Genomic DNA, 25,405 nt, shown 5'->3' on the forward strand with positions numbered 1-25,405 from the left:
AGCGACAGGACCTCAACTGAATAATTGCATTGACGACACACAAATGATCAAACAGCAGGGAAGTTATCAATGATCTTACACGAGGGAAGTTTACAGTCTATATACCCTACCAGCCCAGTATTGCCCACCCCGGGCGCCATGCATCACATCTGACAAGCCACGTTACGAGGACCTGGAAGAGACAAAGACTTTCACTGCACTTGAAAGACTGCGCCGCAGCGGATAGGATACCTTTTTCGTTAATTAGAAGCCAACTGGCAATTCTACTTGCTCCAAGTACGGACCCCTTGCCATGTGTAAGCTGACATGTGGACTTGCGGACTTGGCGCGGATTGCGGACCTGTAACGTCAGCCCTGCCACTGACGAGCCAATCCGCCGGGTACGGGGGTTGGACAACCCTGCGGCCGATTGGCTTCAGGGCTCGCAATTGGAGATTCAGCTGCGGGCTTTAGTACTCGAGAGGCCTAGTCCCCGCACAAAGAGAAGCGATCTACCCTGCACGGTACCTTTCTTTCATGCTGAAGGATTGCTGGCCTTGATCACCTAGGTAATTAGTGTTCCTTCTATCTTCGCGTACCCATTCCTGAATTAGGAAAAAGGTATCTGGTTGGGCATTCGACGGTGATATTGGAGGGAAGACAAAGGGGCCGTTTGTGAAGTCATATCATTTGTTTTCAACTTGGTTTCTGTAAGCTTGGCGTGAGCAGACGTCTTGTAAGCTCCTTGGCTATTGAAGTCTATATCGACTTCCTGGATAACCTAAGCGGCCATTGTTTATGGCCATAGACTTTGAACAAGTGGCGTGACGAGACGCTATTGCCGTATGAATTCTATATGCCCAAGCGGAGAGGCCGCGAGCTTCATACGATAACGTATATCTTTCATTCGCAGGATCGTAACCGGCAGAGTTCCGCGTGGACTTTGAGTTGATCCGAACTGGCATCGCGACTCGTGGCCAGACGCCAGCATTATAAGCTTTGTTGGCCGCATCCGTAGTTATCTGTTGTCATCGACCGCCTCGGTTCGCTGCGGCGGCTTTGGCTTGCCGTGCGCTTTCTAGCTCCACGTAGGCCGGCATGTTTGAGTCTCCTCGCGCCGCGAACCACAGCATGCGTTCCGGCTCCGCACCCGGCACCATATGCGGAGGCCCAGTCCCGACTCCTGTAGGCTGACCAGGTCGCTGTGCTGAGCTCGGCGCCACAGGGGCCGCATCGAGCATGGTGACATCCTCCTCGTCCTCGTCCTCTTCTTCCTCGTCGCTATCCTCCTCTAAGTTGCGCTTCAGGCCTGTGCGCACATTCTCAACGCCCATCTCCCTCTCCTCTCGCGTGTACGGATCCTCTGTCTCGTCACGAATAAACTCTGCCAGCCGCTGCATAGTCCACTCCCGCGAATCCGCCCAGACGTCGCCGAGGCCAAGCGGCTCTTGCGCGGCGCCCTCGTCCTCGCTTGAATCGTCCTCGACATCCTCGTCATCGTCGTCGAGATAGCGCTGCTTGGGACCCCGCTCTGCCTCGGCCGCCTCGCGCGACACGAAGCTGCTGCCGTCGATGCCTGCTGCGCTTGCCGTCTCGCGGCCCTTCTCCACCAGCCCTTCAATGTCCGGCTCGAGCTTCTTCCGTAGCAGCTGCAACAGAATGCTCTCCTCCGTGCGTCCGGGGTAGTTTGTGCTGGGGTGGACAACGACTCGCTGGAAGAGCGTGCTGTGCTCGGTCATGACATCGAGGAGGTAGGAGAGATTCTGCTGGAGGATGTGAGAGGAGGCTTGTAATGAAGCCCTACGCAAGTAACACGTTAGTATTTGTACGGGACCTCCAGGGCACATAGAATCTAATCAGTAAAATACATACGGATTCGGCAAGGGGTTGTTGCTGTAGACGTCATTCTTGACACTGGCGATGCTGTTCGAGAGCTGCAGCAGCCGGTTGCGCGTCGCCTCGAGCGCCTTCAGCTCTTCTGGTTTGAGATCGAGCGACGCCATAGCTTGCGGAGATTGACCTTGGGACTTCTGTCACGAAGAAACAATAGGGAAAGCGCTCCTTGGCGCTCAATTGGTGAAGGCAGCGGGTGGTGGAGATAGGTTTCCAGAAGTCCTCCGAAGTGTGGAAATGATGGGGAGCTCTTAGCTGTGGGGTCGGAGGGCGAGCTATCCTTCTAACTGCCTTACAGCATTCAGGATTGCGGTGTGGGGCGATGGCACTCCAGTTCTGTCTGACCTCTTATGACCTTACATTCATTACTCAAGAATTTAAAATGTAAGAAATCAAAATGAACTTTCCTTGTCATATTCATGCTTTCCTATCCTACGTGCTTCGGAAATAGCTAGGATTTATATAACACTTCGTCTATACTTAAGTTTCTATAGAAGAAACCTAGTGCAGCATACAACAATAGTCTCACAATTTAACATTTCAACCACGATTTGATATATATATAGATATAGATATATATAAGAGGTTATTTGTACTATCCGACAGACGCCTCGCTTCCGATAAGAACTAGTGACTAGAGGCAGCTAAATGTGAAAATAAAAGGCGGCAAAGGGCGAAGGTCCGGCGTGATGCTAGACACTATGGATGAGAAGAGGCAAGAAGTAAAGCGGCTGTCGCAATGATCCCGTTATCCATGCCTGAACCATAGTTTCATGACTTCATATTCTTCATCATTCTAGGGCGGCAGAATAAGTTCCCAAAAGAGGATGCCGCCCGAATGGTAGGAGCTCTTTGAGCTTACTGACCGTGCGATCCGGCCTGGTCAGAGAGGAGCACTCTGGTCTCTCTCCCGTATTTATCAACAGGGGGATACCGGGCCATCCGCTCGAGGTCGTCGAGGTCCATGTGAGAGCGGATGTATCTGCAAAATAGTCAGCACGAGTGATCTTACGAAGTGGAACGTTGCATGCTAAGACTTACTTCTCTCGACCGTCATCAATAGGGTCGAAGTCCCAGCTTGTGAATTGGCCCCTCTTCAAAGCAGACCATACGAGGCGGCGCTTACGTTGGGAGACGAGTACATCTTCCGTGATCTGCTCGAAGTCCCAACGGGCTCTAGCCTCGGCCTCAAAAGCATCGAACACAGCGCGGACCTTCTCGTCCTCGGCAGAAAGAGTCGTCTTCTTGTTGAGCCCCTTGGCCAAGTCGTTGAGCTCGGACGGATCCGTGTCCAGGTTATACAGCTGGGACCCATCGGCAGGGCAGATAACGTACTTCCAAGGCCCTCGTCGGATCATCATGAGGGGGCTGACAGTTCCCTCCCCGGTGTATTCTGCAAACACGGTGTCGTGGCCCCCCTCTCCCTTCAAGTGAGGTAGGAGAGATAGGCCATCCATAGGCAGACCCTTGATGGGCTTGGTACCGACAAGATCGCACATTGTCGGCAGGATATCCAAGGTCGACACATTCTCGGTGACGCGGTGCGGCTCGAACCATTTGGGGTAGGAGATAAGCATGGGAACGCGGACTGAGGACTCAAAGTATGACATCTTGTACCAGAGCCCTCGCTCGCCCAGCATGTCTCCGTGATCTCCGCTGAAGACGACAATGGTGTCCTCGTCCAGCCGGCAATTCTTTAGGGTCTGGAGCAGCTTGCCGATGCAGTCGTCGACATAGCTGACGGCACCATAGTAGGCTCTGCGCGCTCTCTTGATCTGGTCATCGGTGAAATCCTGGTCCCAGAGATCACAGACTTGCAGTAGTCTCTTGCTGTGAGGGTCCTGCTCTTCCTTCGGGATCTTAACCTTTGGTAGCTCAATGTCCACTCCCTCGTACAAATCCCAGTACTTCTCCTCAATAGTGTAGGGGTCGTGGGGGTGTGTAAGTGAGACCTATGCAGGAAGTTCTGTTAGCACGGAGTTGCCACAATTTTCATTCTTACAGGTACTTTCTACAAGTCCTTGCCAGATTTTGTTTTGTTTTTGTTTCTTTTTGCTGTTTTGTCTACATACCGTCAAGCAGAATGGCCGGTCGTCGGCTCGGCGCACATGGTCGTACAGGTATTGGGTGGACTTGTACATTACTTCCTCGTCGTAGTCTAGCTGGTTGCTGCGGACGCAGGTGCCGGCCTGCAAGATCGAGCTGGCGTTGTGGTACCATTCGAGTCTAGTGTCAGGCTCTTCCCAGTTGACGACCCAGCCAAAGTCGCCAGGGTAGATGTCACTGGTCAGTCGGGTCTCATAGCCATGCAGCTGGTCGCCGACGAAGTGCATCTTGCCGGCCAATACGGTGTGGTAGCCACGGAGGCGCAGGTAGTGGGCATACGTGGGTATGTCACTGGAGATCTGGGCGGCATTGTCATAGGCGCCAATCTTCATTGGGAGCAAGCCGGTGATCATGCTCATGCGGGATGGGGCACATAGGGGGGAGGGGCAGTAGGCCGAGTCGAACTGGACCGACTTTGCCGCGAGGGCATCAAGATTGGGCGTCTTGATTTGCGAATCAGCGTTATACATCTTCAGCAACGGGGCTGCCAGCTGATCCGCCATGATGTAAAGAATATTTGGCATTTTGGGTTTGGCAGCACCAGCGGCAGCAGCTGGGCCGCCGCCAACACCAACACCGTTCTGCTCTGGAGCCGATCCCAAATGGGGGGATGGCGGCAGAGAGTTCAGATCTGGTGCCATGCTGCTTCTTTTCTTTGCTCAAGAGTGTACTGTACTCCAAAAAGGCCCAAGTCAAGAAAGAAGAAATGAAAAATAGAGAAGACGGCGTATAAAGCTTGGTGAGGAAGCTCAGAATATCCGTAAAGCGCGCGCCGGCCGCCGATGAGTAAGAGTTCCAAGCCCCGTGTAGTATTGAGAAATCCCACAAGACAAAGATCTGAGTACAGGACCAGAGAAGCCGCCAATATGTAGATGTAAGTAGTAGGAAGAAGAAGGAAATCCTCCGCAGAAAACAAAAGCTCCAATTGCCAAACGGACACGGACAGCGCGGGCCCTGAGAAGCCGTCAAATTCCACCTGCAACGTGTGCTCCCTTCGACCAGTCCAATGAGAAGCAGAAATCCACGACCGAGCTCCCTACAGCCTGAGATCGATGATCTAAGATGAACCCTCTGAGAAGAGCACGCAATAGCTAGAGCCCCACGTAATATGAGACGGTCTGACGGTACATGCGGTCTGGAGTGCGCGGAAGAAAGTTAGTGCACGTCTCCCCGGATGTCGCAATTCGAGGGCGGGATGAGCTTTTATGGTGTTTGCGGGACATCACACGACCAGCACTGGGCTAAGCTCTGCTAGTCCCTGTTGTGCGAGTCGGCTACCGGCGATTTCGCAATTTTTAGCGCCGCTTGCTCACTGCATCAGCAACTTGTCTGGCGGGGCGGTGAGCCTTTGATGCTGTACCTGCAGCGAGTCGGGAAAATTAGCAAATTTGGGTACACGCTTCCATCTCATCTTATCGGATCATCCAGTCATCCTCCACTCATCCATCCATCCATCCCACCTGATATTGGATGGCGGCCCAGCTCAGTCAGAGCATACATAAGGGCTGGGGTAAGCTACAAAATGCCAAAAACTATCCTTTGATGATCACTTCGAAGGCTTCACTCGTTCGTCATCGCGTTTCTCAGCCAGACTGCCTGACAGGAGACGCAGAAAGAGGGAAATTGGTCACGCTTGTAATTTTTCTGCTTCGGTCACCGAGCTGCCCAGGGTTCCACATGCCAACAAATCTAGAACTGCACCAAGGTGGCGCGTGCGATAGATAGGTAAGTCTGGAATTAGGGTCCACGATAGCAATAAGTGTGATAGACCTCGTCTGTCCAACCGTCCACTGCCGCTCATCATGGACTTGAAAACCCATTCGGGGCATGGCGTCCGCTTCCGTCCCGGCTGTCGGTCCCCCGACAAGCTGCCGAAATGCCTGCTATCTCCCGTGTGTGAATCCTTGGATCGTCACACATCACACAGGCTTAGGAGGGAGACAAGACAGCGGTTGAAGCGGCTGAGAAAGGGGGTCCGGTGGCGGGTCTAGCGAACCCGGGGTGCTCTAGCCCCGTCCAAGCGATATCCATCACAAAGTGAGGCTGATAGGCTGAATGATATATGCGATGGGGGGCTTGATGTCATTTGGTATATAGACGCATGAGAGAACATGCAAGCATAGATAGTGGGGTCCATCAAGTCATTTGCAGTGCAAACGTGACACCCCGAGGCCTGTCTGATTCACAGAGAACGTGGTACACAATGTAATGGAAACTATGTTGTATTACGTGATTGGATACTATATTGCTGAATCCAGATCTGTTACGTCAAAGGAATTAGCAGAATACCTGTTTGCGCTGTTCAACCTCGGCGACGCGTGGTTGGTGTCTTGCTCTTCGGCGTCGTCGCGGTGGTCGACGCCGAAGGAGCCGCCTCAATGGAGGCCTTCTCCTTCTGCTTGCCCAACGCCTTCTTTGATGGCGTGTTCCAGTAGTATACCATCTGAGCAGCAAGTACCAGGTTCAGTGCGAAACCGGCAATAAAGCTGTACAGGATCAACTTGTCATCCACCTCTTGGAATGTAGTGAAGATGCGGACGAGTGAACCGATAAGGTAGTTGAAAACCTACACAAAGCAATTTGTTAGTCGCCGTAGCCAAGACGTTGAGGTAAATGCAAGGGTGTGTTCTCACAGCGAATGCGCTGAGCTGTCCGGTGCTTCCCTCCTGCCAGATGGCAATGATCTGGGGGAGCTTGCTAGCAACGCCGAGCGTACCAGCTCCGGCTTGAAGATAACCCAATGTTCCCATGTCCACGACAGTCTCGGTGAAGAGCGTGGCAACGCTGGCAGCCAGAGCCGCAACAAACAGTGCCGCCATGCTCGTCTTGCCGCTGTATCTCAGAACCAGTACCGTAATGATGACATTTTGGCCGAGAATGAGCGCGGTCTCGCCATATGTGCTGAAGGGGAATCCATTTCGGACATTGTACGCGAGGCTGATCAGATAGCTAGACGTCTCGAGCAGGTAGGATAAGAAGCTGATACCCGCGGCGGACTTGGAGTTGACGAGGTTGATGATCTGCGGGACCTTGACAATGGAGCTCGCTGCTACGATGCCGATACCAAGGGCCTTTGAAATGGCAAGCTGGAGGCACTTAGTGTCGGTGACGTCGACATCAACAACCAGATGCTGGTAGCATCTATGACCAAGGAGGGAGATGCCAAAGTCTCGTACTGGAGGCGGCAGGCTTCTCGTCACAGGTTGCAGCACAGGCTGCAGGGTGGAACGCAGTTGCAGAAGCGCTTGGTCCATGTTCGGCTGGATAGTTGAAGGTTCTCGAGGTGTTGACTTGTATTGCAATTGTCTCAGGGAAATGGCTGGAATACGCAGGGGTCGCCCAGTTGCCGTTGCTAAATAGTTGAGAGAGGGAGACGATGTCACAGCGCTGCAGAGAGGCCAACTTGCCAAATAAGCTTTTCGCCGGATTGGGAAGCAAGGGATCGCGGGTTGCGATAAGCTGTTGGTGTTGCAGGCGGGTTTTTTTTGGCGCCAACAGATGATGCAGATCCCCAGGTCAACCACACGGTGGAGTAAACACGTGCACTGAAATGCGACAAATTACATTTCCTTATTGCGTAGGACAGAACATTCCCCTCAGCCCTGTGCCGCCCTTTTCCTCTTTTGTAAATGACATTAGTGATACAGATGAGCATACTGTACATAATCCATAGTCAAGCTGCGATTTGTTTTTCCAATGCAGCAGGATTTCGTCTCGCAAGATTGCCATCCGTTGCTGACCCAACCATGAGGAGCTATCCCCAGACCAGCACAGCAATATCGATATGGTCGTCCACCCCATCAAATCGGGTGTATGTAGTGGCAAGCACTTTCATACAACTCCCCATTCCTTTAGGCTTTCTTGGGACGACCCCGAGGTTTGCCAGTAGCCGTAGCCGTAGCCGCTGGCTTAGCAGACTTCTCGAATTCCTTGATTAGTTCGGCGGCGTGGGTTAGATTCTTCTTCGGCTCCCATGTGTTATCTTTATCATCGTAGCCCTTCCACTTGATAAAGAACATGTGCTCCTTTGTAGAAGCATCAACAGTAGAGTCAAGAATTGCCTCCACCTCGTATTCTTCGAAAATAGGTCCTGGGACGGGAGCAGCCTTCTTCCGGCCCCGAGTGCCATTTGACTTTGGTGCCTTCTGGTATGTTAGCACATGGTCATATTGATGGAAGCGTGACACATACAGGTTTGGCAGTTCCATTCGGTGCTCTAGCACGCTTTGCGGTAGATTCCTTGATTGCAGCAGCTGCATTACTCGCTGCAGCACGACCACCTCCCCTCTTGGCAGGAGGCGCAGCGATGGGCGCCTCAGGAGCTTTACGCTTCTTCGATGCTGTCGCAGAGGATGGTGTCTTGGTTAGCTTGGTAGATTTCGGGGTCTTAGCAGTCGCCTTCTGAGGGGTTTTGGCCGTACTCTTGGCAGGCGTAGCACCCTTCGAGGCCCTGCCGCCCTTTTTCTTAGATGCTGGCTTCTCGAGACCCATTGGCGCAACTGGCGCGGCTGGAGCGTCCTCATCATCGTTTACCTCGGGCTCATCGACCGGCTCATCACCAAGACGAACCACAGTTCCCTGAGCGTTGGGTGGAACAGGGGAGCCGTTATCAATGGCATCCTCTTCAAAATCATCGTCGAATCCCTCCACCGAGGGGATCTCGAGATCCTCACTTGACATGGTCAGCTCAAGTGCAAGAAGGTGAGGAGGGAGATGTTTTTATCAGCGTGTATATGTGAGGCCGATATGGCTATACTAACATATCGCTCTCAACCGGCCCAGGCATTGTTGCTGGGGTTGCAGGCGAATGGTTGCCGAAAATTGATCGCGCAAGTAATGAGCTGACGCGAGGTACGAGCGAACGCGGGCTCAAATATTCGGCCAGTTTTGACGGGCGACGGCTGCTTTAACAGCCCCAAACGCATCAAGAGAATATGGCGATGGTGTTTATCTGGAATGCGTGTGTCTTCCAAGATTGTCTGGATGAGCGCAAGGAAGGTAGGATTAAAGCTCCTAATATGCAAGCGCCTATGCGACACACGAAGGTGGTGGCTTGAATATGATGCGACCAGAAACGCTGCGCGACTGCCACGAGACGCGCGACTACGAGGGAGAGTCGTGGACGGAAGGCAATGAATCCCCAAATACCGGAAAGTCAAATGACTGTGTCGCGTTAAACCACCAGAACATACACCATGCCAATGATGCTGTGTCGATGATATAAGTGCAGTGATGTTCAAGGTCGCGACTGAAGCAGGGATTGTAAACACCTCTAAGTACCTACCTGTGTGCCCCAAAATTGCCAGGCTTCGATGCGCTAAGCTACCCAACGCGGGGAACACCCGCTCCGTGCCTACCACATGTTTCATTGACCCTGTTACCTGCTAAATTTACAAAACCCAAAGTCAAGTATTTTGTTTCGTACCAAGACAAGAAACTTGTGGAATGAATGAGAATAAATTCTGGACTCTACTAAGAGTATTCAAGCTAAATGGATCTTGCAGGATTTCTGAGGCGCAGAAGGCTTAAACGCTTAGGCACCGCTGTATCTCCTCTCTACGTCAAGTCAACCAAATATCCGACCTGCTGTTGGTGGGCAATTTATTTCAAGCACGCGAAATTCTGTTCTCTTCTTACAGAACACTGGGATGCTCATTTTTACAACAGCGCCATACGAGATCTTAATTCTATTAGTCTAGATCCTCCACAACATTCTCGTCGTCGTCAAGCTCCTGAATGCGGCCTTCTTGATACGCCTTTGTGACTGGATTTTCCACATCGATGATACCGGTCTTTTTGAGTCTGGTGTTCGTTTAGCACGATACATTTGTTGTGATCATAATGTGATACAACTAACCTTTCAAATAAAACGAAGAGTCTCTCTGCTTCTCTCTCCTTTTCTTCGTCTGTCATCTCAGGAACATCTGCAAACTTCTCTCTGTCAAGGAACTGTCCCGTGATCGGATTGAATGCTTTCTTCGTTTCATCAACGCTGCCTCCGGACGCACTCTCAGGAACCGGTATATTGTTCTGGAAGAGGAAGCCCGAGGCGAATCCATAGCCGACGTGTTCGACAAATTTGGATGGGTCCTTGTCAGACATCTCATAGAGAAGATGCGAGATGAGTTCTCGTAGTTGGGGGGTAAGTGGATTTGTTGTGTTGCGGAGTAGTCTTGAAGCCAGCGTCTCGCTGTGACCCAGTACCTCATTACGGTCCTCCTCTGTAGGAAGTAGTCTATTCCGAATGAACTGGCGGACATCGTGTGGGCCATTCTCGTGGACTGTGCGAATGACACCGACAAGTGGTGTCACCGTCTGCTCCAGGTCATTATCTTTATACTGCTTCAACGATAGGTCGAGTAGTTCGATGAGTTTCGTAGCAATGGCATTTGGGTCATTCTCTGGGTAGAAACTCGACTGTACATTTTCGCTGGATAAATCCAAGTTGATGAGAGTATTTACCAAAGATCCAAAAGGTGGATCCAACGGTTTTGTTGTGGGTAGATCTCGCTTGAGTAGGAGAACTAATATATGAGGGATTGTTTGCGTGAAGGCGGTGACCTTCTCGCTGCAGAAGTGAGTAACGTTGAAGAGGAGCCTCAAGATCTCTGCCAGAGCCATGTCTTCCATCGGGTCGGCCTTTGCCTTACCAGCCTTGGTCGACTGGCCCTGGACGACGGCCACATGCTTGGCCAGTCTCTCTGTCATGATTTCTGCCAAGTGGTACTGCTCGATGATGGGCTCTAGTTTTATATTCGTCTCATAGGTTGTGAGAAACAAGATTCGTGAAACGAGGAACTCATCATCAAAACTGTCCCGCTTCATGACATCGCACAACTTGGATTCATAGCCCATTTCTACGAATGTCTGCCTCGTACTTGGCTTCAGCAACATGGCATTTGCTAGTACTCTAAGAGCATTTCGAGACGTCATTGGTGATGGTGAGTCAAATGCATGCCTCGTGAGCATTGTGATGCCCTATCAAAGGTTCGTAAGCAATAGATGATACACGGGTGATGACAGCTCATACCTCCTTTGTGAAGATAGGATCGGCATTTCTAGGATCTCGCCCATATATCTTCAGCTCTTCCAAGGCAGCGTCACGATCTGTGGCCAAGTTAGCGCCTGTTTTGCCAGTATGGCGAAAGTCATACCTTGAGCAGACAAGTTCGTGTCATCCAGATCCAAGTTCAACTTCTGTACCAGCCTAGTGACGGCCTGCAACTTGGCTGGGACATGGTAAGCTATGTATGGCATATCCTTCTATTAGTGGACTCACCGGAGCCAGTGAGGCTGCCAGAGCCACCTGGAAAGGAAAAAGCCATTACGACTTGTGGGTGGGTCGGCTCAACTGGTGTCGGTTGTCTGAGACACCTCGGCCTTCGTAAATTCACAATGCTTGGCCAGGGAAACTTAGCGAAACATGCTGTATTGAGAATCGTCCACTCAGCAATCCGAGATCGTGTATGTATGAAGGACACGGATGGCGAGGATTGTTATGGCGTTGCAGGATGTTAGTAGCTCAGCTCATCGCACAACCTTGAAGCCATGTACACCGAGTGAGAAAAGACTTCTTAGGAGGCGGAGAAGCCAGCTGACAAGCGGCGTTAGAACTGAGATACAACTCCAAACTCTTGATGTCTAGCTCTTGGTCCAAGGACAATCGTGTGCCCTACACCATATGGCGTTGAGCGTAGGGGTGGTTTGATGGACTGAACAACGGCTTGACTTGGTAAGCTAAGTACCCAGGCCGGTCGACCACGGTGTGTATGCGGTTCCGTGATGGTGTGGCTCAAGAGGTTCTGTGGCTTGAGATCGTACCTAGTAGCCAAGAGTAGCCAAGAGAGGACCTCTCATCCCTGCCATTTTACGTGTATCCCTGCGCAGCTACCCGTGACTCGGCTCAGGTAAGCGCATCCTACCACAGCACTGTAAGTAGGGGGAAAGGCTAGCGCCAATGAGTGTGGGGTCAACTAAAGTGCTTGCCGCGAAAAGGCACGTCTCGCAGGTCGCGTCTTCCCGCGAAAGAGCGTGTCTCAACGGCCCAAGCTTGTGGAGGCTGGGAAATTCAGCGTCAGTCAGTCGAATACTGTGCACACGCTCCTTTCCATCCCTCATCTTGAAGGGCAGCATATTCATCTTCTTCATTCTGTTCCTTACAGCTCGGAAACCTCGAGGGCTGATACCAAAGACTTAATTCAGCAACACCGTTCACGCATTGGGGCTTTCCTCGGTCTGAAGTTCGAGTACAGATTGCTGATGACCGAGACCCCAAGGTAATCAAGGTTCGCAGGTGCTTGGAGCTGGTGCTGATGCACATATCCCATTGCACGGGGCACTCGTAATAATGGGATCTCAACCTGTCGCCATCCTTCGAGTCCTTGAGTCGTTACCAGCCAGACCGCCGACGCCACCACGAGAGGCGATTCACGAAGTCGATGCTGCGCTGCCCCGGCAGATACTCGCATCCCAGGCCGTTCACCCTCGAGCGAGTCTCCACACTCCTCCGAACGTCTATTCACCGAATCCGGCCTCGTCTTCCACCTCGCGGCGTAAGAAGGTCGGATTCTCTGCCCAGGCAGAGTACAAAGAGCCACCTGTGTATGCGGAGGCACTTGTAGGGAAGCATCAGCCGACTCCAGTTTCTCTCCCGTCGAGTTCATCACGACCAGTGAAATCAATCCTCAAAGCGACTCTAGCTGCGAATCCCCTCGATTCAGTGCCAAATAGCCAGTTCGATGGAAGCACACCAGATCAATTCAACATCGCCGCCATGCTGGAATCAACTATCCAGCAGCTCGCTGGTGCTGATGGATTGTCGAAGCTCAATGCATACAGAACACTTGTAGAGGCCCTGAGAGCATCGAATAGCCTCCCTGATCGTATTGCCTTGCAAGACAGGATGAGCCTTTTCACACAATTCATACAACGCGACATCACAGCCAAGACAGCCACAGGATCACCCGATACGCAGCTGATCATCGCTGCCTTGACCCTCCTGAATACATTCCTGCATTTCCCAGGCATTGCATCTACACTGCCGAACGATTTCGGCATTTTCATTGTAGATCATTGTATTCGATCATTCGAGGATGGCCAAACTTCCAAGGAAATTGCACGGCATTTGATGCAACTGATGAGATCTCAGAACTTTTCTCCCAAGGTCATGACTTCAGACCGTGTTGGACGCCTGGTCACATCCCTCAACAAGATTGAACAGCATCTGCAGGGCAAGAGCATTCTGATGTATCGCATCTGCATCTACCAGAGACTTGTCAAACAATGCAGGCAGCTGATGATTACTCACTCGGACTGGATGCTTGATATGTTTACGGATATGCTGAGCACTATGAAAGAGATCAGGTCTGCAGCCATTGGGCTTGGCTTAGAGGCTGCGTTCATCCTCGGCAGAGAGAAGACAGTGACCAAACGGGTGACTGACATCCTGAAGTTCACGCGAGGAGAAGAGAAGAAGAAGTACATCGATTTCTATGCCGAAAGACTTACGGAGATGGCCAATGATGACACAGAAAAGCTTGCCGTTCCGCGGATTTGGAGCGTCGTCATCCTCTTTCTCGCCGACTCGGATAAGAAATGGGGTGTCTTGGTTCCGTGGATGACTATCATGCAGGCATGTTTCAACGGTAGAGACTTTCAAGTAAGGCGAGAAGCAAATCTCGCTTGGTGCCGACTTGTGTATAGGCTGGAGGTTGACGAACGCGCTCTCTCGGCGAAATCATTGAATATTCTATCCCGACCTCTTATACAACAGCTGGAGAGAAATTGGACCGGAAAACACCCCGAGGAGCTGCGGAAGGTCCTCCTAGGCTGTATTTGCAACCTCTTTTACTACACTTTCGACCCAACAGGCAATCCCGCCATGCTAGACACCTACTGGGATAGATGCCTCAAGATTTTAATGGATCAGTTCCTGGATAGGAAAAAGGACCGGGCCCAGGACAACATGGTTCAAGCTGCTGTGATTCTCACTGGCTTGTTCGATCATTCAAGAACGCGGACATGGAAGGAAGACCATGTCATGGACAATCCTCTTGTTAAGCCAGATGAATTGCCTGCAATCGACGCGAAATGGATTAGGCGCAATGCGGCCAGAGTTTTCGCAATCGTTGGCCCGATATTAGAAATCAATTTCCTGGAACTATCAGACGTGGAGAGCCCCTTTTACAAGCTATGGCATGCACTTATTGGTGCAGTTGCTGGAGCTGGAAAGCAAGAAGTCATGATATCATCGGAGACGATGACCTTCATGGCCTATACCTTCGACCTGCTAGTTAAAATATGGTCAAAGGGACCTGGGCCTGTTCAAGATGGAGACCCAAGCCTTTCAGTCAAATTCCTGGAAAGCATCCGTCACTTCCTCCGGACTATGATAGAATCGCCGAGACTGCCGTTTACCGAAAAGGTCTTTCTGATGAACAAACAAGATGGAATCAAAGCAATTTCGACACCTCAGCACCGTCCGAGCAAGAACCAAGGCTCGGCCTGCTCTCCTCTTTACCACCTTTTCTCTATTCTCTCTTCTGTTCCCCCGGGTGTTGACGATGATGAAGTTTTTGCGGAATTCATCAGAAGTGTCTTCACTGGGTTTTTCGAGAAAGGTCGGGCTGATCTTCCACAAGAATTACTACAGTCATTACCTATGGATGCATTGTGCCCATATGGGCCGTGGGTGGCTGTCTCAGAGAGAATTTTATCAGGCTGGGATCAGGGCTACCATAGCCATCAAACTACCAGCTCTGGAGGCGAGGCGCCTGTCGGCCATGAATATCGGGATGTAGCAAAGATTCTAGAGCGCGGTTTAAGGTCCACTCCAAATCTTCCATGGGGACATTGGCAGAGGTTATTCAACGGCCTGTGTAACCGTGCTAGAGAAGAGACTGGAGATGCCGGCCTTGCGATCGCTGTTGTGGACTACATGGCGAAATCCGTACTCGAGCTGTTGTCAACTGCGGAGGGTGATGTGCACGCAAATCTGCTCAAAGCTTCTATGGAACTTATCTCGGTGTCATCACATCCTCGAGACAGACAAGCTGTGGAAGCTGCGCGGCGTCGTCTCTGGGGCACAACCCTATCAGGACCACGAACAGCTTCGTTCGATCCGTTCGACGCAACTTACAAGTTGATGACCTTCCACTTGGAGAAAATGTACACGCTCTCCCCAACCTTTGATGCTCATGAATTTACTATACCGCTACTGGATGCAGTGGCCAGCTTCCTGGGCCGCTGTAATCGCCATCTGGTGTTTAGGACATTGGTCTTGCTTCAAGACGGGATTGCGTGCTGGGTTCGCGATGGGGAGAAACAATTCGGCAACCGGGATTCATCCCCTGTTGTCGATTCGGTAAGTAAATCCTCGGTGGAGTGATTGAAAATTTACCAAATCTAACATCAAGCAGATCAAAGATCTGTGGGAGAAAGTCTGCGCCATCCTAATTGATGTCAATGCTGCAGGTGAGCTCCAGCTCGAATCCGTCGAAGCGCTGTTGAGTGCGGCTTTCGAAAGCAAGCACCGTGCCATTGTCAACATTACATCCAATATGTGGAATAAATTGTTCAGCAATGTGGACAGCGTGCAATATCCGGAAGGTTTACGGGAAATTTTGATTTCCCTCCATCCTTTCGTTGACATTGTACTTCCCGGATTGAGCCTGTCAAATAGTGAGCCAGCCGCCCAGCAACCGGACTTCCTCGATTCACAGGGCGACGTAAATGTCAATGTCTCTGTGACGCCATCTGATCTCAAACCACACTCTCGACCGCCTTCGCGTCATTCTGCCTCTCCTGCACCGGCGAAGCTTTCTGCCTTCAAGAAGAGCATTGATGTCACTCCAAAGTCCAAGATTTCCAGGCCTGCACGGCGGAGCGCAACTCCGAAGCTACGCCACGACGATTCACAAATTCAATTTGCTGCGATCGAGTCTTCTCCATCTAACATCACCATTAACGATTCCCAATTCTTGACGGATCGTCAGAAGGAAGTCAGAGAGCGGCAAAAAGAAAATGCTGCCATGTTTCCCGAAATTCACTCCAGTCCTCAAGGACCTGGCAAGATCAGCACCGCTCCTATTTCATCTCCTCAGCTTCCAAGTGCCCAGTCACCTGAGCAACGGGCGATGACACCTGAGCCGGCAAGGGACTACGAAGACTATATCACGTCTACGCCAACCCCCCGAAGAGGCCAGCCTTTGGAACTGCCCGAAAATGACCAGGAAATGGCTGATCCACCTTCATCCCCTCCAGAGCCACGCAGCTTTCCTTCCTTATCAGAGCTCAAGTCGGCACGATCCGGAAGCAACAGCGTCCTCGACGAATGGCAGTTTTCCTCGTCGCCAATTAGTGGCTCTCCAGTACCTCATCAAACAATGGCAATGTCACTGCCAATGGAACTTGACGAAGTTAATGAACGACTTCAACTCGACGAGATTGTTGATGATGAGAAGGTTGAAGTGGAGCTGGGTGAAGAACAAATCTCCTCAAATCTAGACGTGGAAGTAGAGGTAGAGCCTGTCGAGGAAAGCATCGTACCAGACGAGCTGCCAGCTCCAAGAGCATCCCCAAAGACAGTCAAATCACCTCAGCAAGCCTCCTTGAATCATCCATCTACTCCTCCAAGAGTCTTGCGGTCAAGAACTGCGCAAGAGACGCCAAGGTCAGATGACGATGTCTTCATGGATGCACCCACCAGTCCCCTCCCACCGACGCCAAAGAATAAGAGCAAGTCAAGCCAATCAGTCGCGGCAACCCGCTCTGCCGTTGAAGAACCTAAGCAATCCTACGACATGAGTGACATCGATGAAAGGAGCCTCGTGAAAATCGTCGTCCAGTTGGAGAGCAGAAAGCGAGAGCCAGGGCCTATGGCTGATGTTCCACCTGTTTTTCCTGAAAAAGCTGCCGAAGAACCAGAAACTCTCGATTGCATCACTGTCGCAGGCAGTTCAACCAGGGGCCGAGGACGACCGCGGCGATCAAGGTCGCGCCAGAGCTCCGCCAACATTCCCTCGACTCCTCCTGAGGACGCAGTTGTATCCAGCCAGTCTGAGAGCACCAAATATGGTCGATTCAGAAAGCGAAAGCGAGCAGCTTCTAAGATTCAGGAAACTAGTGGTGGCAAGAGGCGGAAGAGCCAAGGGAGTCAGGGTACTGGCGATGGATCAGTCATCGCCCCTGACGGCCAGGAAGTCACGGCAAACGAAGGTAATGTGGTTGTATCACCTGAATGCTTACATGTACTGACTTTTGGCGCTTTAGATGCTGCAGTGCAAAGCAACGAAGCATCCAGTGAGCCGGAGGCTTCTACCCAAGGCTCGTCTTTCGATGAGAAGGACCTCAGCCTGTCAGCAATTTTTGAGGACAAGCCAGTAGATAGCCAGGAGAACACAGATGACGAGGCCGTCCAGTCTCAATTGGCTCTGGAGCAGGATGGCGCTGATTCTCAGGTGACAGCCCGCAAGGAAGATTTAGCCGAAAGTGAGCAGATGGTGGAGATGCCGCTTCCCAAACAAGGAGAAGACTACCAAGAGGCAGATGATGGATCCCCCGTGCCATCTGAAGAGGCCGTGCAGGACATGGAGGTCGAGGCCGCACAAAGCGCGAGAAGCAAATTCGAAGAGATCATGAGCATGCTCCAAGGCGGCCTGAGCGCATTGCGCTCCGCCGAGCTCTCAAGAGATGAAGTTTACCGGGTTGAAGACATGTTTATGGACATGAAGAGAGAGCTGTTCGAGGCAGAGAGGCGAGGACGGAATTAAATAACTAGCATTGTACGGATAGCCGGCGTATTGGGCGTTTTGTAGCGGCATAGTACTGTACAGGTCACTTAGGATGCATAGCTGTAGTCACGATGAAGACTCAGCATAGGACTACAAAAAATATGAAATAATGACTGGAGTTTACGCTCATCTTCCAACTGCGAAGTTGAATCACCAATGCTGGAATCCCCAAGCCCGAATCCTCTTACTTCAGGTGCGTAAACTGTGGTGAGGCTATCGTCGTGTGCCTCGAGTTGAGAGAAGTTACCTGTCTGCCTGCCTGCCTACTTCACCATGTTGAGGTGCATCAGATGCAACCTCCTTCAATCCCAATAGAGAGCCATCTACGGTAGCCACTCCAGCCGGTCGTGTTTCAGGTGATGCATTGGTGTGCCGTATCGGGGCGGCCCCGGACTGGTTAGGCTGGTGGTCTGCAACGCCCATTGACTTAAAATACCCCTCCTAGCTTACTTACTGGAGACTACCTTAACATAGAGTTGGGTCAGCACCGGTACCCCGCCATTGAGATCAAGGCCAGACACCACTTGCGAGATCAACCCACGACTTCCCAGGGTTCTCACAAAGCAACCTTGTCGGATGCCAAACGTCGCCTCATTCTGTATCTAGTGTTTTGACATATATATCCCGATCATCTCTTAGGCGGACTATATAAGCTTGACCTCTTCCGACCCATTTCTCACTATAGACGAAGACGATCCCGAGTAAGCGAAACAATATTGTGTTCAACGTTAACCTTCCTCGAAGCTTTTACCTCTCTCCACCACCAGAAACATACACGATAATCACACAATGGTCGATCGGCCCAACAAGCCCTCGGCTTTGGCCAGTACCCCCGGCCTGCCACCGCAGGCCCAGGTCAGCATCTCGCATGCTAACAGCCGTGTGACGGCTGTGCTGCCCACCGGCGAGAGCGTCGAGATTCTCCTGTACGGCGCTACAATCATTAGCTGGAAGGATAACACAGGTGATGAGAAGCTGTGGGTGAGCGACTCTGCCAAGTTGGATGGCACCAAGGCAGTGCGCGGCGGTATCCCGCTGGTCTTCCCGGTGAGTTCAATGTCTTATTTTTCTCGACTTCGAAGGTATATTGCGATAGACTTGTAGAATTGGTGTTGAGCGGAACCCCCGAAGACTTATGTGTGCACCTCAAAAGGCATATCACAGCATTGATGAAGTATCAAGCCCAACTGATGTGTTATTCTTCCCCTTCACAGGTCTTCGGCCAAGCCCCCGACCACGAAGCGACCTCCAAGCTGCCGCAACACGGCTTTGCACGGACCTCGAACTGGGAGTTTCTGGGCAAGTCGACGTCTGAGTCGGCACCCAATGCTACAACCGCAGACCTCTCCGTCAAGCTCGACTTTGGCCTGAGCTCCGCCAACCTCGACGACAAGACCAAGGCCCAATGGCCATATGCCTTCGGCCTCATCTACAGCGTCACCCTCGACCGCGAGGCCCTGACCACAAGCCTGATCGTTACCAACGAGGGAGACAAGCCGTTTGACTGCCAGGTGCTGATGCACACATACTTCAAGGTCAAAGTAAGTCCTACTCTAATCTTAGAGAGTCTAGGCATAAGGCGCTTGCTAACAGCCCCCCTTCAGGACATCACCAAGGTCGAAGTGACGGGTCTCGAGGATTCGGAGTACCTTGACAAGGTGGACAGCTTGAAGGCGAAGAAGCAGTCGGCCGCGGTGACGATCACGGGCGAGACGGATCGCATCTACACGCCCGCCAAGGGTCCCAGCTCGCCAGTGGTCATTGAGGAAGGCGGCAAGAAGGTCTACAGTGTCGTGCGTGACAACCTTGATGACCTGGTCGTCTGGAATCCGTGGGTCGACAAGGCCGCCGGCATGTCTGATTTTGGTCCCAAGGATGGCTGGAAGGACATGATCTGTGTCGAGGCCGGCTCCGTCAAGGGCTGGCAGACTCTCGAGCCGGGTGATGCGTTCGAGGGTGCGCAGACGATTAGTGCGTTGTGACGGACGACATCGGGACGGGTGGAAAAGGCGGTCGTGACGAGGTTATGATTATGGATGACAAGCCACAGCTCATTTTCTAGTTCATGTTGGGGAGGAGCTCGCTCGCAGTGGGCGCAAGCAGCAGGCAGTTCTAGACATACAAGATATATTCCCTACGGATGACAATGATGGGCGAAATGAAGCATATTTGAAAAGCACTGCACGAAAACTGAACACCGATTGCGCCTAGACTAGAATGTGAGTAATGCTCATGAATGGCAGAGACATGCAATGATTTCCGATTTTGACTTTTGAGACGAACGCCACTTGAGAATCCCCCCAGCAAATACGATCCTGGATATTATCAACTCCTCAAGACACTGGGATATTGGCCCTCTCGCTCCTGTAGTGGTCCGCAATCAGGAACGTCAGTTCGAGGGCCTGCTTCTCGTTGAGGCGCGGGTCGCAGAAGCTCGTGTAGTTTGTAGACAGGTCGTCTTCCTCGAGGCCCTCCGAGCCGCCCAGGCACTCGGTGACAGCGTCGCCCGTCAGCTCGAGGTGCACGCCGCCCAGGTAGCTGCCCTGCTCCTTGTGGATGCGCAGCGTCTCCTGCAGCTCGGTGAAGATGTCACGGAAATCGCGCGTCTTGATGCCCGCCGCCGTCGACTGCGTGTTGCCGTGCATCGGGTCGCACTGCCACACCACGCACCGGGTGTACTCGCTGTCCTCGACGGCGCGAATGTGCTGCGGTAGCAGGGCGCCCACCCTGGCGGCGCCGTACCGCGTGATCAGCGTGATCTTGCCCGGCTCGCGCGACGGGTTGAGGGTCCGCAGCAGCTCGAGCAGGTCGGAGACTGGCGTCGTGGGGCCGACCTTGATGCCGATGGGGTTGGCGATGCCGCGGAAGAATTCGACGTGGGCACCGTCGATCTGCCGCGTGCGGTCGCCGATCCAGAGGAAGTGCGCCGAGGTATTATAGTACTCCTTGGAGTCAGGAGGTGCCGGGGCAGTTTGGCCGGTGGCCGATGGGGGAGCATGTTTGGAAGGATTGTCTAGGAGCCGGGTCAGGCACTGCTCGTACTCTAGTAGAAGACCCTCATGGCTGGTGAATAGGTCAACAGTGTCGAGCTTGTCGCTGCTGGCAGCACCAATGGTGTGCATGAAGCGCAGCGTGTCGGTGAGGAATCGTACCGCCTCAGAGTACTTGGCCTTCAGCTTCGGGTCACGAACATGGCCCAGGCCCCAATCTAGGGGTCTATGCAAGTCGGCAATTCCTGATGAAATCGCCGTTCTGATATAATTGAGAGTTGCTGCGGAGTGGTGATACGCCCTGCGCGAGGTGTTAGCCGTCTGAGCTTTGTCTCTCCGCCTTTTGAGGTATGACACATACTTCACCATTCTACCCGGGTCCAGCTCGCGCTCGTCCAGCGCAAAGCCATTCAAGATATCGCCCCTGAAAGAGGGCACCTGCTTCCCATCGACCGTCTCCATGGGGCTCGATCGAGGCTTGGCATACTGGCCAGCCATGCGACCTATTCTGACAACCCGTTTGTCGGCACCCCAGATGAGCACCAAGCTCATTTGCAACAGGAGCTTGATCTTTGACTCAATGGCATTCTGCTCGCAGTAATCGAACAACTCTGCGCAATCTCCTCCCTGTAACAGAAACGCTTCTCCTTTAGCAACATCCCGCAAGTGCTGCTTGAGCCTCACAATCTCCTTGGGACTGACGATGGGCGGCAGCCTCTTCAGCTCGGCCAGGGACTTGTTCAGCGCCTTGTCGTCAGGATACTCAGGGCATTGTTTGATGGGCTTTGTCCTCCAAGAGTCTGGCGACCAGGAACCTGAGGCAATAGCCTGCGTACCATTGCTAGAAGACATGATATACGTCTTCCGGGGGGCTGGTGAAGAGACTTTATGTTGGAATGAGAAACGGCGGTGCTTAAAATGCAAGAGTGTAACTTAGAAACCCGGCCACTGACAAAGAGCGTTCTAGTCTGCCCGGAACCTGTCAGTCCACGATTCTGAAAAGGCCAGCTCTCCTGTTCTCTCTCAGATCTAAAGAATCAATCATATGACAGCTTCAACGTTGCAAGGCATAATCCAATGAGCGTCACCAATTGATGTGTCTGCATGACTAACATCACCTATATCGATAACTTTTTTATCCACCGGATATCTACGGTCTAGTCTACGCAATGTTCAGAATGCTGGGGCCACTACGGGAAGTGCCTAAGAATGTACCCACACTGTATACTAAATATACCAGCATGAGCTCCTAAAGGAGCCGCCATCTCAAAATAGCACTGTGCGGCATTCTGCCAGCAAGACTTGCAACTTTTATAGCTGCCCCGCCAATGCTTTCAACGTCCACCCGCCTTCAAAAGTCAAGATCCGACAAGACACAACACTCAAAATGGCCGAGGAGAGGCAACCACCCGCCATCGTCGAGGGCGCCACCGCCGGCGACGTCGAGGACGAAGTCACATCCACCGCAAAGTCTGCCGAGGACCGCAAGGCCGCTGCTGCCCTCGCCAAGCTCGATGCGCCCCGCGGTGACGACGATGCCGGCCCGTCCAAGGACGTTGACCAGGAAGGTCTCAAGAGCGCCATGAACCGCCTCGGCGGCGCTGCCAAGAAGCCCGAGGAGAAGAAGGAGGTTAAGAAGGTCAAGGTCGAGGCCGCCGATGTTGCCCTGCTCGTGAGTTAGATCTGGTAGACCCTCTCGGATGCACGCCGTGAGAGGGATGGAGATATGAAGAGAAAGCAACAACAGAGCTGACATTCGAGGTCCTTCCACAGGTCGACGAGCTGGACCTATCAAAGCCTAAAGCGACTGAGCTGCTGAAACAACACGATGGTGACGCCGTCAAGGCGATGCGCGCCCACATTGCTGTGACATACCGACCGTGCGCCACTGCCAGTTGATCGGTCTATATCGACGATACAGGGTATATAGCGGCCGGCCTCGGTACGATGAAGTATTCCATTACCATTCAACCAAGCGAGTGTCATCATTATGCGTATATTCAATACTGATTCTATGGGTATCATTGCTTAGTATACTCATCCATGCTAAAAACGTTCCGCGTCCATTTGGCCACCAACACGGCGGTCGTCATCCTCCCATGATATACTCCTGTTTAACACACTTCGGCTCCCACAAATCTTCGTCATCGCTCATCCACCACGGCCCGCGAGGCGGCATCTTGAAGTCTGGGAACGAGCCATTGCCAGGAGGAGGCGGAAAGTGCGAACCATTGGAAGGAGGAGGTCCGTCGGGCGGCGGACCATCCGGCGCAGATGGATCACGATGTCGTCCCCCTCTGCGCGGCGGATCAGTCCCATTCCGTGGCGGACCTCTGCCAAAGTTGCCTCGCCACTGAAGTAGTGGCCACATTGGAATATAACACCTTTCATCCCACGCGCAGACCTCCTTGCAGCCCACAAACTCGCTCTCCCAGCCAACCCATGCCGTGAGCTCGGCGATGTTATCTACCCACCTCGTAACTTGCGCTTCTATTACCTCTCCTCTATCCTTATCCTCCCTCTCAAATACTTCTACCCAGGTTCGTTCGACCTCAAAGCCAATCCTCGCTAGCACGGCACACACGGTACCGTAGGTCTCCTCAGTAGCCCAGCGTAGATCCTCTTCCTCAGGCACAAGCGTCACACCCTCGGCAGGCGCGATGAGCCTAGTGTATCTGTACCTGCAACGCGAGTACGTCTCGTTAAACAATCGTGAATGTGGCTTCCAGTCCTCCAGCTGCGGCCTGGCTGGATATTGAAGAAACGGCATGAGAAACAAGTGAGTTTCCGCCCGGACGGCCACCATCCAGTCGTGCAGCGCGGTCCAATTCCCTGTATCATGTGGCAATGCCGCAAACTTGGTTGCCAGCGTGGTAAGATGCTTCGTAGTCCTCTGCACAATCTCCGACGTAATCAACGTCCAGTCCGCACCCGTACAGCTCGAGTCTCCGCTTAGAAGCGACCTGAGTAAAGGCTCAGAGCTGCTTCTCATGAGCTTCGCTTCCTCGGGAATGACTCCGCCCAGATGGTGAAAGCGCCTGCGCCGCGACAGCAGCTTGATAGCCTGTGTCCTATTTCCCTCTTCGCCCTCCCCTTTCCACAGACCGTCATCGGTCAGATTGAGAAATGCGCGCTCCTCGATGGCCCTGTTGCCGGACTGGTTCACGAACCGTGGAGAATAGTAACTCAGCACACCGCAGCCTAGCACCTTGGCCCGAGTCTCGCCTAGCCCTGGGCCGTTCCGTGACGAGCCATAATGCCATGTCGCGCTGTCGAACCAGCCCCAGCCCTGCGCCTTGAGGAATGGCTCTCGTTGCATATCACGGCGCCAGTTCGGCGGCGCTGGTGGCTGCGACGGATCAACAGCGCGATCCGTCCTCGTTGGCGCCGGCGGCAGGCTGTAGTACGACGTCGTCTCTGCCTCGACTCCCCTCTGCTGCATAGCCAACCATGCAGGCGGACCATCATCGCCGATTTCGTTCTCATCTGCCCGGCGGTCGGGATCAGACGGGTCGAAGCCATTGCGCTCGTCCTCCGGTAGCTGTGGCGCCGTGATGTTGAGCTGCGTCAGCAGCCGCAGGCTGGGGCTCGTGAAGTCGCACCAGATCATCTCAAAGCCGGCGTTCATCCGGACGACGCCCTCGAACCCCCAGCCCGGCCCACGCAGGCCCGCCGCCAGCAGCCAGTCGCAGAGGCCCTCGGCGCGCGCGTACTCCTGCCACAGGCCGCGGAAGACGCCGTCTCGCGGGCGCGGCGGGCCCGAGACGTTGCCGAAGACGTGCAGCATCTGCGTGTCCAGCTGGCCGAGGCCCATGAGCGCCGCCGACTCGCCGTCAAAGCAGAGCGCCCGCACCGGCCGCGTCGTCTGGTACGTCAGCAGCCACGAGTTGCGCGTGCTGCCCATGATGCCGTACGACATCTCCACGTCGAAGGCGAGCCACTCCGGGCTCGGCGGCAGCTCGCCGTCCAAGCGCCCGTGGTAGAAGAGCGTGTACACCGGGACCTCGACGGCCGCGATGGTATGACCGTTGGGGAACATCGTGTTGCTCCATTGCTGAAGCAGCGAGTATGTGGACGCGAACAGATGCGGCGCGGACGACGAGAAGTTCAGTCGCCATCCTGGCGAGCTCTGCAGGTCGTCGTCATCGGGGGACGGTAGAGGCTTCTGAGCGGCGTCAGAAGATGTGGCAAGGACATCGTAAACGCATTGAGAAATTAGCAAGCCGAAGCGGCAAGCAGAAAGCAGATGCCGCATGTTCAATACAAAGTCATAATCGATACAAGAAATTCAAATGTCTCAAAACGACCGCGGGACCTTGGTCTATAAAGCCTTCAATGAGATAAATGTTGAAATGAGCTTATCAGAAGTGACAGTGGCAAAAGGAGATAAGAACCCCAAAGCTGGAGTCTAGTCTCGACTGCCGCGTCATCCCACCGAAACCCGACGAGCAGGGGGCTTGTGAGTTGCATTAGCACAGGAGCTACCATTGGTCTATTCTCTTCAGCACGTTAGAAAAGGGTAAAAATCTCAGAAGTCAACGAGGCACACAGTTGTTCGTCAAAAGGCTTGCAATAACTTAAGCTTGTAGAAGATAACGCCATCACGCGTCTTCTGGACGAGAAGCTACAGCAAGCAAAAATACCAAA

The 25,405-nt window shown here is 52.9% G+C and overlaps 11 protein-coding genes across 11 annotated transcripts; 4 read left to right on the forward strand and 7 right to left on the reverse strand.

The window, feature by feature from the left end:
* Positions 1-1,007: 1,007 nt before the first annotated feature.
* On the reverse strand, positions 1,008-1,982 carry UCRPA7_4012 (putative rna polymerase ii mediator complex component med8 protein; the record flags this gene model as incomplete). The annotated part of the gene is made up of 2 exons (XM_007916574.1): positions 1,008-1,779; positions 1,852-1,982. The coding sequence occupies 2 exons, from the start codon at positions 1,980-1,982 to the stop codon at positions 1,008-1,010; spliced, it is 903 nt and encodes a 300-aa protein (XP_007914765.1).
* Positions 1,983-2,730: 748 nt separating this feature from the next.
* UCRPA7_4013 (putative choline-sulfatase protein) lies at positions 2,731-4,619 on the reverse strand (the record flags this gene model as incomplete). The annotated part of the gene is made up of 3 exons (XM_007916562.1): positions 2,731-2,854; positions 2,914-3,824; positions 3,945-4,619. The coding sequence occupies 3 exons, from the start codon at positions 4,617-4,619 to the stop codon at positions 2,731-2,733; spliced, it is 1,710 nt and encodes a 569-aa protein (XP_007914753.1).
* A 1,661-nt stretch (positions 4,620-6,280) lies between these two features.
* On the reverse strand, positions 6,281-7,232 carry UCRPA7_4014 (putative mannose-p-dolichol utilization defect 1 protein; the record flags this gene model as incomplete). The annotated part of the gene is made up of 2 exons (XM_007916570.1): positions 6,281-6,544; positions 6,612-7,232. The coding sequence occupies 2 exons, from the start codon at positions 7,230-7,232 to the stop codon at positions 6,281-6,283; spliced, it is 885 nt and encodes a 294-aa protein (XP_007914761.1).
* Positions 7,233-7,829: 597 nt separating this feature from the next.
* On the reverse strand, positions 7,830-8,764 carry UCRPA7_4015 (putative chromo domain-containing protein; the record flags this gene model as incomplete). Its single annotated transcript, XM_007916564.1, has 3 exons — positions 7,830-8,120; positions 8,170-8,650; positions 8,739-8,764. The coding sequence occupies 3 exons, from the start codon at positions 8,762-8,764 to the stop codon at positions 7,830-7,832; spliced, it is 798 nt and encodes a 265-aa protein (XP_007914755.1).
* Positions 8,765-9,668: 904 nt separating this feature from the next.
* On the reverse strand, positions 9,669-10,911 carry UCRPA7_4016 (putative guanine nucleotide exchange factor synembryn protein; the record flags this gene model as incomplete). Its single annotated transcript, XM_007916580.1, has 2 exons — positions 9,669-9,780; positions 9,836-10,911. The coding sequence occupies 2 exons, from the start codon at positions 10,909-10,911 to the stop codon at positions 9,669-9,671; spliced, it is 1,188 nt and encodes a 395-aa protein (XP_007914771.1).
* A 1,840-nt stretch (positions 10,912-12,751) lies between these two features.
* On the forward strand, positions 12,752-13,640 carry UCRPA7_4017 (putative telomere length regulator protein; the record flags this gene model as incomplete). Its single annotated transcript, XM_007916568.1, has 2 exons — positions 12,752-13,577; positions 13,627-13,640. 2 exons carry the CDS (start codon positions 12,752-12,754, stop codon positions 13,638-13,640), a joined length of 840 nt encoding a protein of 279 aa, XP_007914759.1.
* A 3,138-nt stretch (positions 13,641-16,778) lies between these two features.
* On the forward strand, positions 16,779-17,747 carry UCRPA7_4018 (putative telomere length regulator protein; the record flags this gene model as incomplete). The annotated part of the gene is made up of 2 exons (XM_007916581.1): positions 16,779-17,193; positions 17,248-17,747. The coding sequence occupies 2 exons, from the start codon at positions 16,779-16,781 to the stop codon at positions 17,745-17,747; spliced, it is 915 nt and encodes a 304-aa protein (XP_007914772.1).
* An 810-nt stretch (positions 17,748-18,557) lies between these two features.
* Positions 18,558-19,750, forward strand: UCRPA7_4019 (putative aldose 1-epimerase protein; the record flags this gene model as incomplete). The annotated part of the gene is made up of 3 exons (XM_007916578.1): positions 18,558-18,815; positions 18,983-19,309; positions 19,373-19,750. The coding sequence occupies 3 exons, from the start codon at positions 18,558-18,560 to the stop codon at positions 19,748-19,750; spliced, it is 963 nt and encodes a 320-aa protein (XP_007914769.1).
* A 351-nt stretch (positions 19,751-20,101) lies between these two features.
* On the reverse strand, positions 20,102-21,610 carry UCRPA7_4020 (putative phospho-2-dehydro-3-deoxyheptonate aldolase protein; the record flags this gene model as incomplete). The annotated part of the gene is made up of 2 exons (XM_007916565.1): positions 20,102-21,059; positions 21,120-21,610. 2 exons carry the CDS (start codon positions 21,608-21,610, stop codon positions 20,102-20,104), a joined length of 1,449 nt encoding a protein of 482 aa, XP_007914756.1.
* Positions 21,611-22,145: 535 nt separating this feature from the next.
* UCRPA7_4021 (hypothetical protein) lies at positions 22,146-22,657 on the forward strand (the record flags this gene model as incomplete). The annotated part of the gene is made up of 2 exons (XM_007916582.1): positions 22,146-22,430; positions 22,532-22,657. 2 exons carry the CDS (start codon positions 22,146-22,148, stop codon positions 22,655-22,657), a joined length of 411 nt encoding a protein of 136 aa, XP_007914773.1.
* Positions 22,658-23,595: 938 nt separating this feature from the next.
* Positions 23,596-24,797, reverse strand: UCRPA7_4022 (putative serine protein; the record flags this gene model as incomplete). The annotated part of the gene is made up of 2 exons (XM_007916567.1): positions 23,596-23,721; positions 23,775-24,797. 2 exons carry the CDS (start codon positions 24,795-24,797, stop codon positions 23,596-23,598), a joined length of 1,149 nt encoding a protein of 382 aa, XP_007914758.1.
* Between the last annotated feature and the right edge of the window lie 608 nt (positions 24,798-25,405).

This window comes from Phaeoacremonium minimum, assembly GCF_000392275.1.
Source record: "Phaeoacremonium minimum UCRPA7 unplaced genomic scaffold PA7_03_scaffold_310, whole genome shotgun sequence".
NCBI classification, from domain to species: domain Eukaryota; kingdom Fungi; phylum Ascomycota; class Sordariomycetes; order Togniniales; family Togniniaceae; genus Phaeoacremonium; species Phaeoacremonium minimum.